This window comes from Ranitomeya variabilis, chromosome 8 (genome assembly GCF_051348905.1).
Source record: "Ranitomeya variabilis isolate aRanVar5 chromosome 8, aRanVar5.hap1, whole genome shotgun sequence".
Classification (NCBI taxonomy): domain Eukaryota; kingdom Metazoa; phylum Chordata; class Amphibia; order Anura; family Dendrobatidae; genus Ranitomeya; species Ranitomeya variabilis.
Window position 1 is genome coordinate 37376687 of NC_135239.1, and position 15331 is coordinate 37392017.

General features: G+C 39.1%; 1 protein-coding gene across 3 annotated transcripts in view; it reads right to left on the minus strand.

Annotated features, from left to right (window-relative positions):
- Positions 1 to 15331, minus strand: part of TNR (tenascin R) — a 492944-nt gene that overhangs the window by 132547 nt on the left and 345066 nt on the right. For all 3 annotated transcript variants that reach the window (XM_077278440.1, XM_077278441.1, XM_077278442.1), the window contains 2 exons: positions 11252 to 11527; positions 7899 to 8014 (listed from right to left, as the gene is read on the minus strand). In XM_077278440.1, the coding sequence (XP_077134555.1) occupies positions 7899 to 8014; positions 11252 to 11527 (392 nt within the window). The remainder of the gene's footprint in view (positions 1 to 7898; positions 8015 to 11251; positions 11528 to 15331) is intronic.

The window sequence follows — 15331 nt, forward strand, 5'->3', positions numbered from 1 at the left end:
GCAATGCACCATCTTGTGTAGAAAAATGCTATTTAACAGCCCATAAGGCTTGAGAAAGGCCCACACTTGGAGTCAAAACGTTGCTTTTATTTTTCTACACAAGATGGTGTATTGCTTCCAACTTTTTGGCTATCTATATAAGCTTTCCTTCTTTTTTTGTCAACTAGGTTTATAAGTTACAAATTACAAATAGCCATCATTGCTGAATAAAAACACAGGGGAAATACACAATTGATAAAAGCATGCAAAAACGTGCATATTGTCTGCTGTTTTTCTTGCCAAGAAATAGAGAAATTATGCAGAAATTTCTGCATCCAAATACAGTACTTAATGTGTGCACATACACTACATGTCCATGATGTCCGCACCACTTTACTTCGCACTAATATTTTAAAATGTAATTGCAGAGTAAGCTGCTTGCATGAGACCTTGAACCTGTGGGGGCAGCGAGTCGGCTATCAAACACCGCTAAACTCCCCATAGATAAGGAAGAACTGGGTTATTACCATCTCTGCCTTCCTGATCGCCATTTACAGAGCTCTGAACAAGTACTGTGTATAAAGTAGATAAAGTATTGACAGTGCTCCCTTCTCTGAACCCAGCGGTGATGTGATCTTTGCATGTAGAGAGAGCACAGGAGCGGCTGGTTCTTAGGAGACCCTCTCAACTCTCCCCTGTATATGGCATTAATACATCAGCCCAGGTACAGAAGAAATCAGCAATAATAAAGAATGAATTATTATGCTAAAAGGGCCCAATTATGAACTTGATATGGTCAAAACTTTTTTTTACTTGAAGGGGTATTCTGCTTCTGCTCTCTTCCCTAATGTGGAAGTCCATCGAGCCTGAATACCCCATTAATGCTTCAAAGGTTTTTTATATTTCCTCCCTGTGTTTGGAGTAACAAATCCCTTTTCTTGTAATATTTACACGGTATCTACACAGGTAGAGAAAGCACTTACAGTACTCCCTTCCCCGGACCCAGTGTTCATGTGATCTCTGTGTGTAGGGAGCTGCTGTTTCTTAGGAGACCCGGTCAACTCTGCTATGCAGCCGGGTGGTTGTATTTCTAGTTTATCTGGTGCTAATATACCAGCCCTAGTTACAGAGGAAATCAGCAATAAAAATAACTATTATGCTAAAATGGCCCAATTCTGAACTTGATACCGTCAAAACTTTCTTTCCTTGAAAGGGTATTCTGTGTCTGCTTTCCTTCAAATGTGGGAGTGAAGTGACCCCAAATATCCCTTTAACATTTTAAAGGTTCTTTTGATTTCCTCCCTGTGTTTGGACATTTTCTTTCACTCATTTATTTGGTATGTATGCTTTGTTTCTGTGCATGTGGCATGTTATGATTAATAAACGCCAAAAAGAGGGCACAGTAATAATAACAAAAAGACTTATTACAAGTACTGTAGATGGCGGTTGGGTAATGGTAACCATGGAATATTAATTTACTATCCCTAACTTGTATGCATTTTTAGCTTTGGCACGTATAACCTTGGGGCTACCATTTATTTTCGAAGTTATCCCAATTATTTCCCCCAGTTCTGTCTGTCCAAAGCAGCCGGACCTCATACCGAACGGCGGCTAAGTAAAACACAATCCTTTGCTGGGTTTCCATAGCAACATCAATTCTTTCTCTCTTTGTTGGATGCTGACAGGATAAAACTTACCTGTAATTGCTTAGTTTTGCTGCTTATCATGAAGATCGCCGAACTGTCACTTGTTTAGCAAACTACTATTACCCCGTCATGTACAGTTTATATGGAAGAATCTAACAAATGCCAGAGAATATGGAATCTGTGTGTTAGCAAGAAGGCACAATGGAAGACATTTTGGGGGTTCGCACTCTCCTGAGGTTACCCTGAGCTCTAGGGCACTAAAGGAGCTTACCAGCAAGAAAGATGGATAGGAAGTCAAAGGGGAAAAGTGCCTTTTTTCGTCTGTACTAATGCTTACTAAATAAATGTATGGAACCTAGTAATTTTTGTATGGTCCTTGGCAACTTCTCCATCCGTGTTGTCCACCTTTGGGGGCAACTTTCTTTTTCTTTTACTTAAATACACACGTTTCAGGTTTTTGCAATTGGGTTTCATTAAAAATTGTGCTCCATTTGGCTTTTATAGGATTTTTTTTCTCCCTATGCGTTCAACTTTGATGCATTCTGAGGTCATAAATCAGCTAAGTGGAGCTCAGAAAAAAAAGACAGACAAGCTCCCTTACAGACCATCAGAACAAGCTCACTGATGGATTCTCATTTAAAAGGATTGTCCACTACTAAGACAATCCTGTTTCAATACCTTTGTTTCCCCCCCAGTAAAATAATAACACCTATACTCACCGCTGATGCCGGCGCCATTCCAGCAGTATTGGTATTGACTCTCTTGACATTATGTCTTGTGATCAGTGCAGCCAATCTGTGTTGACTTCACTCTCTGCTGCTTCAGACAAATAAGACTTCCGGAGGAAGTGAAAAAGCAGCTACAAATTTTACCTCCTCCGGATATCAATTATGTCTAAAAGAGGGGACAGTGAAGCAAGTGCTGACTGGCCGCAGGGATTGCATGACATAATGTCACAAGAGGCATGGAAAATCCAGTGCTAACATTGCTGGAACAGGACCGGTACATGAGGTGAGTATAAAGTGTTGTTATTTTACTGGGGTGGGGAAACAGGAATTGAGAAGAGGTTGTCCAAGTAGTGGACCACCCCTTTAACTCATTCTGCAGCTAGCGAAAGACAGCACAACAGAGAAGTTGTAGAAGGCAAATTGTTTAATGAAATCACAGAAGTAAAAAGTGATTTTTAACCCAAAATCTATGCATTTATATAAAATAAAAAAATTGCCTCCAAAAGTTGGAATGCCCCTTGAAAGACATGTTCGTTTGTTGAAATCTGTTTTAAAAGGTTAAAAAAGTTATGTTTAAAAAAAAAATACATTTATAGAACACAAGTAAATAGGCACATAATGAAAATAATTGAAGTATGTGCCAGAGAAAGTTCTTTTTTTTAGCTTTTATTGAAGTATCTGAAGGGTTTGTGCAAAGAATGTTTATATTGCAGTGCATCTAAAACAAAAAAAAATCTGGTGTTAATTAAAAAGCTTATTCCTTTTTGTGTATACAGCTAAAATGCTGCTCAGAATGTATCCATGGTTACAGATTTATTTTTCATAATTTTACTCGCTTATATAGCGCCACTAATTCCTCAGGACTTTTCAGATATCATGATTACTGTCCTCATTGGGGCTCACAATCTAAATTCCCTATCAGTATGTCTGAAAAGTAATGCCGGTGTGTAGTTTGAACCTGCAATCATATGTTACACCCTTTAATTTTTTCCTTCTCTGCAACATGCAAAAAGAAAATGTGAGGAAAAGTAATATTTGACTGCAAAATCAGACTACATATTGCTTCTTTGTAGTCTGTAACCATGGAAATAAATTGGTCTGCATTGGAGGTGGATACATAAAACAGTGTATGGGAATCAACTTAGTAAGACAAAAGTGTAGGGATAAAACCAAAGAAATGAGCTAGAACAGATGTAGGTATAAGTGAAATGTGTAGCTGTATGTTCACACTGTGGTCATTAACACAGTAAGTAAATGAATAAATAAATAGTAATAGTACATGCAAATAACATGGGGTACTTCATTGACACTGTATGGATCAAAAAAAGAGTAAAAGTTATCCCACCGCGACAAGATGTACCCAATCAGGATGGAACCGAACTCTTGTAGTTCCCTTTGCTAGGTGTCAGCAGTCCTCAAGACCCAGAAAGGGGCTAGTTAATTATTAAAATTAGTAGTCAGTTGGCCCTCTTCAACTACTGTTCTGGTTATGACCTGACACAGGTGGCGCTGTCCTATGTTGCGCACAGTACTGAAAACAAAGCAACCAAGATCTATAATGAGCTGGAAGCCTGATGAAGGACACCTAGACTAATAGAAGTGTATTTGTAATTTAATCATTTAAAGGAGTTGTCTGGTCTTGGATTACAAGACTGCAGTGCCGGCACTGGGAACGGGCGGTCATGTGCCTACAAGTATGTGGTCAAATTCCGACTAGACCATATCCTTCCTCTCTCAACACTCTTGCATTGAGCGAGGCTGCACCCATCTAGTCGGAAGGTGACCAAATATACTCGAGGCCATGTGACCTCCTCTCCTGGGACCGGCGAATCCTCACAACACACAGGGCTGGGCAACCCCTTTAATATTCAAAATTGTGCCAGGAATATCCTTTAATCCTCATCTTTTAGGTCCAACCTGCAGACTGGATTATACCTAGCTCTACAATCACCCGTTGTAATTGGGAGCTTAAAATCACGCAGATGTATCACTTTTATTTAGAATCCAGAAGATGGCAGGTCAAGTTGCTTATCTTGCATCCTTCTCTTCTATTTCTATTATTCTTGATGGCTCCTCCATTCAGCCGGTCAGTGAAGCATGCAGCTTATGAGCATCAAATCATTCACCTGAACGTGACAATTCTTTCACGCTAACAAACAAAGCCTCGATCCCCGTCCAGGATTTTCTCGCCCACACACTTCTCTCACCCCCATCAAATGCCATCGAGAACCACTTCTAAAAGGATTTTTTTTTTGGCCTCATAAAAGGTAAGTGACATAAGCTCAATCACACATGTCATGACTCCCAGAGATCTTTTTAAGCTTTGTCACGTGGAAGAATACAAGGACACAATCCACTATTGTCAGAAAATGTACAAAACGGCTCTCAGGCAGGTGAGAAAAAAAATCCAGGCGGTAATATTTGGCTTAAGCCAAGTTTTTACGGCTTTAACATACCCGCAGCCAAGAGACATCTGTGGTTGTATTTCACATGGATTTATCAGCATGAACATGCCGGAAATTGACAGACCATTAGCACCAGTTTTATTTAGTATATTGTAATATTGAAAGGAAAAACAAGTCTAAATCTTTGCTGAAAACAGAATGATTCATGAAATGTAGAAGTAACAATTCTCATGTGGGGTGGAAGAGCTGGGAAATGGTTCAAAGAGATTTCTGCAGAAATGAAAACTAATGACTGAGCCAATAGGGATCAAACAACTGTAAGATTATGCCAAAGCTGAATTAACCATGGCTGATACCCTCCTTTTGCGATATCTTTAGTTGGCAGCCCCCCCCCCCCAATAGTAAACTGTGCAAATGACAGTGCTTGCCAACAATTCCAATTTTAATGGGACAGTCCTAGGAACCAAAGTGCAAAAAGGTCAACTCAGCATAGTTGCCACCAATCTTTAAATTGTGCCAATTATTTATACAATGCTTGCAAATTCAGCATCATCCCAGATCTAATAATGTGAGTATGGTAAGTGAGGGTCAACTTATAGGCAAATCCCACCTAATTATAAAAGGTGTTTTGGAAGATGGTCTCGAGTGAAGATTAAATGGGCTGTTCACCAATAAATTTATTTTTCTTACACGTGGTTCGCTATAAAACCTCAATTCCAAAATTGTTGGGACCCTGTGTAATATATAAAGAAAACAAGAGTACAATGATTTGGAAATCTCTTGTAGTCATATTTTATTCACCACAGAGCATAGCGCACAAATCAGGCGGTGAACGTTAGACATTTTTCCATTTCATTGGAAAACAGTAACTAATTTTGAATTTGATGGAAGCAACACATCTCAAAAAACATGGACACGGATTATGTTTACCAATGTGTAGTATCTCCTCTTCTTTTTACAACAGTCTGGTAAGTGAGGAGATAATTGCTGGAGTTTTGGGAGAGAATTTTTGTCCCATTTTTGTCTGACGTCGGATACTCGCTGCTCAACAGTGGTGGGGCTTCATTGCTGGATTTTTCAATTTATAATGCAGCAAATGTTTTCAATTGGGGAAAGGTCTGGACTGCAGGCAACCGGTTCATCACTCGAACTCTTCTCCTGTGAAACCATGCTGTTGTCATGGATACAGTGTGTGGTTCAACCTTGTGTTGCTGAAATGCTGAAACATTGTCTGGAGCATATGTTGTTGAAAACCAAAATTGATAAGTGCCTTTTAGGATGCTTAAGCCGTCCTTGCCAAAGGCACTAATGTAACCCCATACCATCAGAGATAACAAGCTGGATGGTCCCTCTCCTCTTGAGTTCTCAGGACACTGAGTCAGTGGTTTCGAGAACAAATGGAAAATTTTGATTCATCTGATCACAGAATAGTTGTCCATTTTGCCTCTGTCCTTTTTAAATTAGCTTTGACCAAGAGAAGATGACAGCGTTTCTGATTTTTGTTGATGTATGAATTCTTTCTGAGCCCATGCAGTGATTTCCATGATTGAATTATGATTGAGGGCAAGCATATCAGGAGCATCCAATATTGACCGTTGGCCTTGTCCCTTGTGCACAAGGATTTCACCAAATTTTTTTAATCATTTGACAATATTATGGTACTGTTGATGGTAGGATAGTCAAAGTCTTTATAATTTTACATTTAGAAATATTAGTCTGAAATTGTTCCACAGCTTTTAGACATAGTTGTTCATCTAAGCTCCTGACAGACTCTGCTTCCCTAACATGCTCTTTTTATACACAGTCCTGTGATGTAGTTGAAAATTGACTATCCAACTTTTTTCATTGGGACCCCTTAACTATCTCAGATTTTTGTTAACCCTGTCCACATTTTTTTGAGATGTGTAGCTGCCATCAATTTCTAAATGAGTTAATTTTTTCACATGCAATGTGGAAAGGGCAAACTCTCACCTTCTGATCAGTTGTCCCATGTTCTGTTGTGAATAAAGTAGGGTATAGGAGACTTACAAATCATTGCATTCTTGTTCTCTTTACACAGCATCCCAATTTTGGGGAAAATAAGCGAAGACATGCATACTTACCTGTTGTCACCTCTATTGAGTGCAAGGTACTCTGGTGGTCAGATCTGGAAGTAATCACTATGGTATGGTGTCCATGTGTCATGGGACTACTGAAGCCTGTGATTGGTTGCAGTTGAGTGGAAAAGCGTATCATGAGCAAAACAACCCTTGATGTGCTGTTCCAATCACCTGACCGCTGCAACCAATCATAGGTCTACAAAACCCTTTAAATGTCCTGATTTTGGCTACTGAAATGTTGGTAAGTTTATCCATTCGTTGGCATAAAAGATTGTTAACCGCAGAGCTCTAGTTTACGTAGGCTTTCCTTCACACAGGGGAAGGGCTCAGTTCACTTCCATAATCTTGTATTTAATAACCCTGGCCCCAGCAAAGTGACTTATTGGTGTTCCACCTGGCATTCAGTATCCAGTCCATGTACCAACATAACCAACATACAATCACCCAAAAGTGATAATCAAACAACTGTATAATTCCTATTAAAATGCCAGGTGGTTACAAACCACAGGTGCCACATCAATGTGGTGGCAAAAGTAGATTTGTCAAGACCACACAGGCTGGACATCTGTAAGGTTGGCTCTGACCCAAGTACCTGGTCTGATAGCACAATGTTGTAGATACCAAAGTCAGGGTAGGCCCATCCTAGTTTGATGACAACCCTAGATGATGTCTTCAGATTCCTGCCTCCTCACTTGTATCCCAACCTTCATCTGACTAGAATTAAAAATTGAGAGGTTGAGAACATCATTTTGATCTCCGGTATGTGAGTTTGCCCACTCCATTCATACCACTACAGGACAGATGATGGGAAGGGAGACTAGGATTGTTTTTCACTTTCTTAGGACCTATAATGTTCAACTCTGTGCTCAGAGTCAATCACAATGTGGGCCCAAATAGAGGTGTAAAATCATATTAACTTAGCAAGCATCATGGTATGTGACATTTTGAATACCCATTGAGTAAACCAAATTCACAACAAGAATCTTTTAGATAACAGACACATAACTACGCAGGATAAGTTATCTGATGTTGTTAACGTACCTTAGGGGTGAAACTGATTTCCCAGCCATCGATAGGAAATTGAGGAGGTTCCCATTCCACCTCTACAGAGGTCTGAGTCACATTTTTAAACTGCAGTCCTCTAGGTGGGGATATATCTGTAAAGAAATGTGGTAATGTATTGTAAAAGTAGAATTACATTACATGACAATCACCTATACATTTATATATCCACATACCATTACATAAAGCAATATGTAACAGTAGGATGGTTATAATAAATAGCCAAATGTGGTATGAATGGATCAATATCAATGCTCTTAGTTTATGGCATAAAGTTTGTTTCCTCCTAGAAGAGTAAAAATAATTTGACAAGTGGGTGTTATCATTACCCTTGTTAAAAGGGCATGTCCCTACACTGACACAGTGAAACAAAACACGTGAGCACTGCTATTATGGTGCACAGGTAGGTTCCCAAACCAGATGCATATAAATATAAAGAACCTGGCACTCAACTTGGATTAAAGGTTTTTTTTATATTCTGTAGTACGGTCAAACGTTTCGGCCTGGTATGGCCTTCGTCAGTAGCGTACAGCAGATAAACTGAGCGTCCACTCAGTGAATGTGATGGTCCTATGATTATCTGGGTAGTGCCTTTACTGGCAAGAAGAAAGCACGTCTGCGTGCTGGTAGAGTGCGGGTCTATGCGCGGTGTCCACCGCTGTCAAAAGTGCTGCCCGTGTGTGTCACCCGGGCAGCACTTTTGACAGCGGTGGACACCGCGCATAGACCCGCACTCTACCAGCACGCAGACGTGCTTTCTTCTTGCCAGTAAAGACACTACCCAGATAATCATAGGACCATCACATTCACTGAGTGGACGCTCAGTTTATCTGCTGTACGCTACTGACGAAGGCCATACCAGGCCGAAACGTTTGACCGTACTACAGAATATAAAAAAAACCTTTAATCCAAGTTGAGTGCCAGGTTCTTTATATTTACCTACACTGACACAGTCGGCACGGATTGGACAGTAACAGACTGGTAACACCCAGCTGTTAAATTTATTTAAAAAATCTCTTGGGTAAATAACAGAAGAGAAGAACAATGCAAAATACTACAAAAAGTTGATCAAAATAAATAGTATTTTATTGCCTAATTCTTTTTTTTTTTCAAGACAAATGTTAGAAAAGTCTACAGATTATGTGTTTGTTTTTGCCTTAAGAATAAAATTCTGCTGCTAACTGGAAACCAACACCACAATGCTGTCAACAGATCTGTTATTTTGCTTCTATGTTTTTTTGCTCTCTCTGCAGAAGTGATAAATGAACTGTGGATCTTGTAGAGTAAAGGTAGAGTCGGAATACGAGTCGTCAATGGTATCAAATTTATTTCATAATAAAAAATAAATGAAACCAGCCGCAAAAAAAAATTGTATCATGTAAATTAAAAATGGAACTTTCTTATATATCTGATGCTATCAGCAGAATATTGAGGAATTGGTTATCCAGACATTGTTTATTTTTTTTTGCTATGAATCCAACATCTTACAAGCAGATAGGAGCTAACTACCTGCTTGTTATGCCTGTTGACGATCTCTGCAGGGTAGAATAGGCCGCTCACAGTCACAGACCGCACCCATCAGCGATTCAGCGGCCTCCAGTGACGCCATGTTGACAGAGCAGCTACTTCTTTTCCACTCTGCTCTGCTGATAGCATGACATCAGCAGAAATGCCCCGATTGACATCCAGCTCCCCACTGCATAACTGCAGGGAGCTGGTTGTCAATCAGCATGATGGTGGCAGTGACAGAGCTGACCAGAAGAGGAAGAGCTGCCCTGGTGACTTAAGGTCAAATGAAGCAGCACAATTACTGGCAGGAGGAGCGATCCATGACTGCTGTAAGCCAGCAGAGATCGGCGCCAGATAGGACAGGCTGGTAGTTAGTAAGTACCTGTCTGCAAGATCTTAGCCCCATGATAAAAAAATAAGATGAGTCCCTTTAAAAGAAATAGGGAAATCAAAAGGCATGACTAATCATAGCCATTGTTAAAGAGGACAAATCAGTTGACATAAATAAGTATTTTTTCAACTGATTTCTAGGCCACTATTCTCCTGAATTTGCTAGTTCTAGTCCCAGCACCTCATCGTTCCTAAGATATGACCCCTTCTTAATTTTTGCTTCATGTAATTAATCTAGTCTTGTTGGCCAAGGAGGAGTGATTCTCGAGAAGACACCAACAGAGAAGAGTTGAGAGCCACGCATAGTTCATTATCAAGACTGGATTTACATGCGAAAAAGAGAGGATCTTATTTCAAGAAAGGTGAGGTGCTGGGACATAAAAAAAAAATTAGGTTTGAGAGCGATGACATTTAAAAAAGGTTATAAAACCTACATATTTGTGGCAAGCGATAAATCTTCTTTCGTGAAGATTGAAGACAAAGGAGCCACAAAAAATATACGTCGCCTCTTCTTTGGACACATCTGTTTTAACCCCTTTCCAACATAGGATGTAAAAACACATCTAATATGCAAGATGATAGGGCGGACTAAGAAGCTGAGATGATTCCATAAAGGACAGGTGCTGGCTGTCTAACACAGCTGGCATCGACCACTAGAAACAGCAACCAATGCTAGCTCAGATTCCTGCTGGTCAACTACTTAAATTAAGCTGTCAAACTCTGACATTCTGGCACCCATCAGTCCCCATAAGACATACCCTAAAATAGTTCCTATGAAAATGCAGCTTGACATGCAAAAAATAAGTCCTCACACAGGTTTATTGACCTAAAAATAAGAAAGTTCTGGGTCTCCAAAAATAGCGGCACAAACCAATTATTTTTTTCAAAATTTCTATTTTTTTTTCACCACTTAAATTGAAAAAAAAAAAAACTCTACAAGTTTGGTATTGCCATAATGTAGTGATCTGGAGAATCACGATTCCAGATTAGTTTTACTGCACAGTGAATACTTTAGCAACAAACACAAAAAAGCAATGGCAGAATTGTCGGGAGTGGTGGGATGGTTCATTATGTTGCTGCAAATGGAATTTTTTAGAGTCCTTCAAAACAACGACTCATCCTGCAAAAAAATAAGACCTCATATAGGTATGTGGATGAAAAATGTTAAAAAAAAGAAAAGGTATGGCTCTTGGAAGAAAGTGAGGAGAAAAAAATATATCGAAAAATCAAAAATTGGCCGTGTTGGAAAGAGGTTAAAACTTATCTCAACAAATCCTGCGAAATGTCATTGACTTTTAGGACTGCTAGGTTTGCAGTTATTTTTTGGCAGCAGGAAGAGCACTTTGGACTGCACGTAAAAGCATTTACTATCCCCAATAATGGAAATTATTCCAAATAGGTAATATGCAGTAAATGTACAGACTGATACTTACGTGTGGATGTGGTGATGCTGGCGGGCTCGCTGGTGATGTCACTGATGACGGAGCATACACTTATGTTATACGTTGTTCCTGGCTCCAGTTCTCTTATGGTTACAGCACTCCAATCTCCTGGTACCCTCTGCTGTAGTCTTTGTTGGGGTCCCCACTCTCCAGGCACTGCCGGCTGGTATGAGATGACAAACTCTGTCACAGCACTAGTTCCTTCCCATACCAAGTCTATCCAATGGTCTCCCACAGAAGTTACACTGAAGTCCACTGGTGGCGCAACTAGAGGATAATAAAGAAAGAAAACATAAGTGAGCTATTAATTAATCGTAACGTCCTGATATACAGTATTGCAATTACAGGATTATATTGCTACTTTTCGCAAGTAGACCGACCTCAATAGCAGCTTTTATTTTTATAGTTGTTTTTTGATGGATTTATAGGGTTGATTTAGGTACCACATTTAAATGTAGAAAGTCTTCTTTAATGTGTTTGTGTAAGTTTTAACAATTTTTTTTACAAAAAAACCCATGCTATTGATATGGCTTCAAAAAGTGTGGCAAAAGAAAAAAAAAGCACGTAAAGAACGAGTGTGAAGGGAGCCTTAAGATGATGCAGATATTTTACAATGATGTTGGATGGTATTTCTCCTGAATGGTTAGCCAATGTTAATCAAATATACAGCGTCGCTCCAGGCTAAATATCTGTAGTGAACAAGTCCACCATAGAATACTTCTAGAATGGGTCATCTGTCACTGGATAGTCCCCCTAGTCACCATACTGTGGCTCTTTAACAAAAGCTCAGATCCAAAAACGTGCATTAACTTTTTGGACCAATATCTCAATAAATCCAGTTCTATGAATATAAAGTTCATATTAAAGTTTGGAAATGTAACATTTGAATTTTTGGACATAATTGTCTCAGTTGAAAATGTCTTTTTGTTACCTGGAGCTATGGGAAACTGAGCTCCACAAATTTGTTACTACATTATCTCAGCTCGAATCCCCATTATGTAAAAAAAAAATGTTTTTCTTTATTTTCAATTGATTTTGTTCTAAAGAAGGATTTATAGGAAATTGTCAGTCAAGATAATGGTGGAGAAGACCCTGGTGGACCTATCTAGGCTTGCACAAGATCGATCTTCCTACAGAGCGTTCATTCATCAAGTCACCATGGCTTGAGATCGAGCTGAAGGCCGTTAATCATATTAAAGTCATTAGACTCATGCTGCCCGTGATTAAGATGACCTGATTGCAGTCAGGTATGCTTTACTCTGAAATACTGCAGTGTGTAAAAAAAAAAATTATATGAAGAGTCAGTCAAGGACCATAGGGAGAGACCTAATTAGTCTGATGAAGTCCACGGATGGCTTGTCCCCACCCTGATCTAGTTGATTGACAGTTCTCTCCATTGTGAATCAGGACATCTTTCCTTTAACAGTACGGATGACAATTTTCATAACTCAGCTTTTTTGCTGCTAGTGATGAGTGAAACGATTCTAATTTTTAGGAACTTGCTGAAGCCAGCTAATCTGAATAATCTATACCTTGCTTAGTGAAAAATCGCCTAAAATTGTACACATTGCAGAAGATTCATATAATCTTAGGTGTGTCCAGTGGGCTTTCCCAAAATGTCCTACAGCTATAACGTCATTTGCTATAGCTCAGTCAAACAGGAGGGATTAAAATAGGCTGTACAAAAGCAAAAGCAGGAAATGCAGCAGCCTTTTTGTGGCAAATCTGGATCATGAGAGGATGTCTCTACTCACAACTTAACCACAGAGGTAAGGAAACTAAAAAAACACTGAAGTACGGTAACTACAGATAGTGTGTGACACACAACAGTGATAGGGAGAGAGTCAATGTGTTTGATATACTGTGAAGCAGAGCTGAGTATGGACACATAGCTGACAGGTGATGCTTGTTTGATCAGTGTGATTATTATCCTGCAGCAATTCAATCACACATATATGTATGTTCAGGGCACTTGGAGGTTTTGGAGTAACTCAAATTGATGGCAAATTGTTACATTATGAATTGAATTTCTGACCCAAATTTAATAAAGCTGTTGATTTTGATGTTCAGTAGAACTTCAGAAGTTCTGTGGATTGTTCATTACTTTTTGCTACAAAGGTATGATGGTATTAAAAATAACTAAATAAACCAGTAGGTAAGGTAGAAGGACTAATTTAACCCCTTAGTGACAGAGCCAATTTGGTACTTAATGACCAGGCCAATTTTTACAATTCTGACCACTGTCACTTTATGAGGTTATAACTCTGGAAAGCTTCAACGGATCCTGCTGATTCTGAGATTGTTTTTTCGTGACATATTGTACTTCATGTTAGTGGTAACATTTCTTCGATATTACTTGCGATTATTTATGAAAAAAATGGAAATATGGCAAAAAAAATTAAAATTTTGCAATTTTCAAACTTTGTATTTTTATGCCCTTAAATCAGAGAGATATGTCACAAAAAATAGTTAATAAATAACATTTCCCACATGTCTACTTTACATCAGCACAATTTTGGAAACAACTTTTTTTTTTGTTAGGGAGTTATAAGGGTTAAAAAATGACCAGCAATTTCTCATTTTTACAACACCATTTTTTTTAGGGACCACATCACATTTGAAGTCATTTTGAGGGGTCTATATGATAGAAAATAACCAAGTGTGACACCATTTTAAAAACTGCACCCCTCAAGGTGCTCAAAACCACATTCAAGAAGTTTATTAACCCTATACGTGCTTCACAGGAACTGAAACAATGTGGAAGGCAAAAATGAACATTTAACTTTTTTTTGCAAACATTTCACTTCAGAACCATTTTTTTTTATTTTCACAAGTGTCAAAACAGAAATTTAACCATAAATGTTGTTGTGAAATTTCTCCTGAATACGCCGATACCCCATATGTGGGGGTAAACCACTGTTTGGGCGCACTGCAGAGCTTGGAAGAGAAGGAGCGCCGTTTGACTTTTTCAATGCAGAATTTGCTGGAATTGAGATTGGATGCCATGTCACATTTAGAGAGCCCCTGATGTGCCTAAACAGTGGAAACCCCCCACAAGTGACACCATTTTGGAAACTAGACCCCTTAAGGAACTTATCTAGATGTGTGTTGAGCACTTTAAACCCCCAGGTGCTTCTCAGAAGTTTATAACGTAGAGCCGTGAAAATAAAAAATCACATTTTTTTCTACAAAAATGATCTTTTTGCCCCCAATTTTTTATTTTCACAAGGGTAACAGGAGAAATTAGGAGAAATTGCACAACAACTTTTGTGGTCTGAGTACATTGATACCCCATATGTGGGGGTAAACCACTGTTTGGGCACACTGCAGAGCTTGGAAGAGAAGGAGTGCCGTTTTACTTTTTCGATGTAGAATTGACTGGAATTGAGATCGGATGCCATGTCGCGTTTGGAGAGCCCCTGATGTGCCTAAACAGTGGAATCCCCCCACAAGTGACACCATTTTGGAAACTAGACCCCTTAAGGAACTTATCTAGATGTGTGGTGAGCACTTTAAACTCCCATATGCTTCACGGAAGTTTATAGCGTAGAGCCGTGAAAATAAAAAGTCGCATTTTTTTCTACAGAAATGATTTTTTGCCCCCAAATTTTTATTTTGACAAGGGTAACAGGAGAAATTAGACCACAAAAGTTGTTGTGCAATTTCTCCTGAGTACGTCGATACCCCATATGTGGTAGTAAACCACTGTTTGGGCGCACCGCAGAGCTTGGAGGAGAAGGAGTGCCGTTTTACTTTTTCAATGTAGAATTGGCTGGAATTGAGATCGGACACCATGTCGCGTTTGGAGAGCCCCTGATGTGCCTAAACAGGAGAAACCCCCCACAAGTGACCCCATTTTGGAAACTAGACCACTTAAGGAACTTATCTAGATGTGTGGTGAGCATTTTAAACCCCCAAGTGCTTCACAGAAATTTATAAAGTAGGGCCGTGAAAATAAAAAATCCTTTTTTTTCCCTCAAAAATGATTTTTTAGCCTGCAATTTTTTATTTTCTCAAGGGTAACAGGAGAAATTGGAACCCAAAATTTATTGTGAAATTTATGCTGAGTAG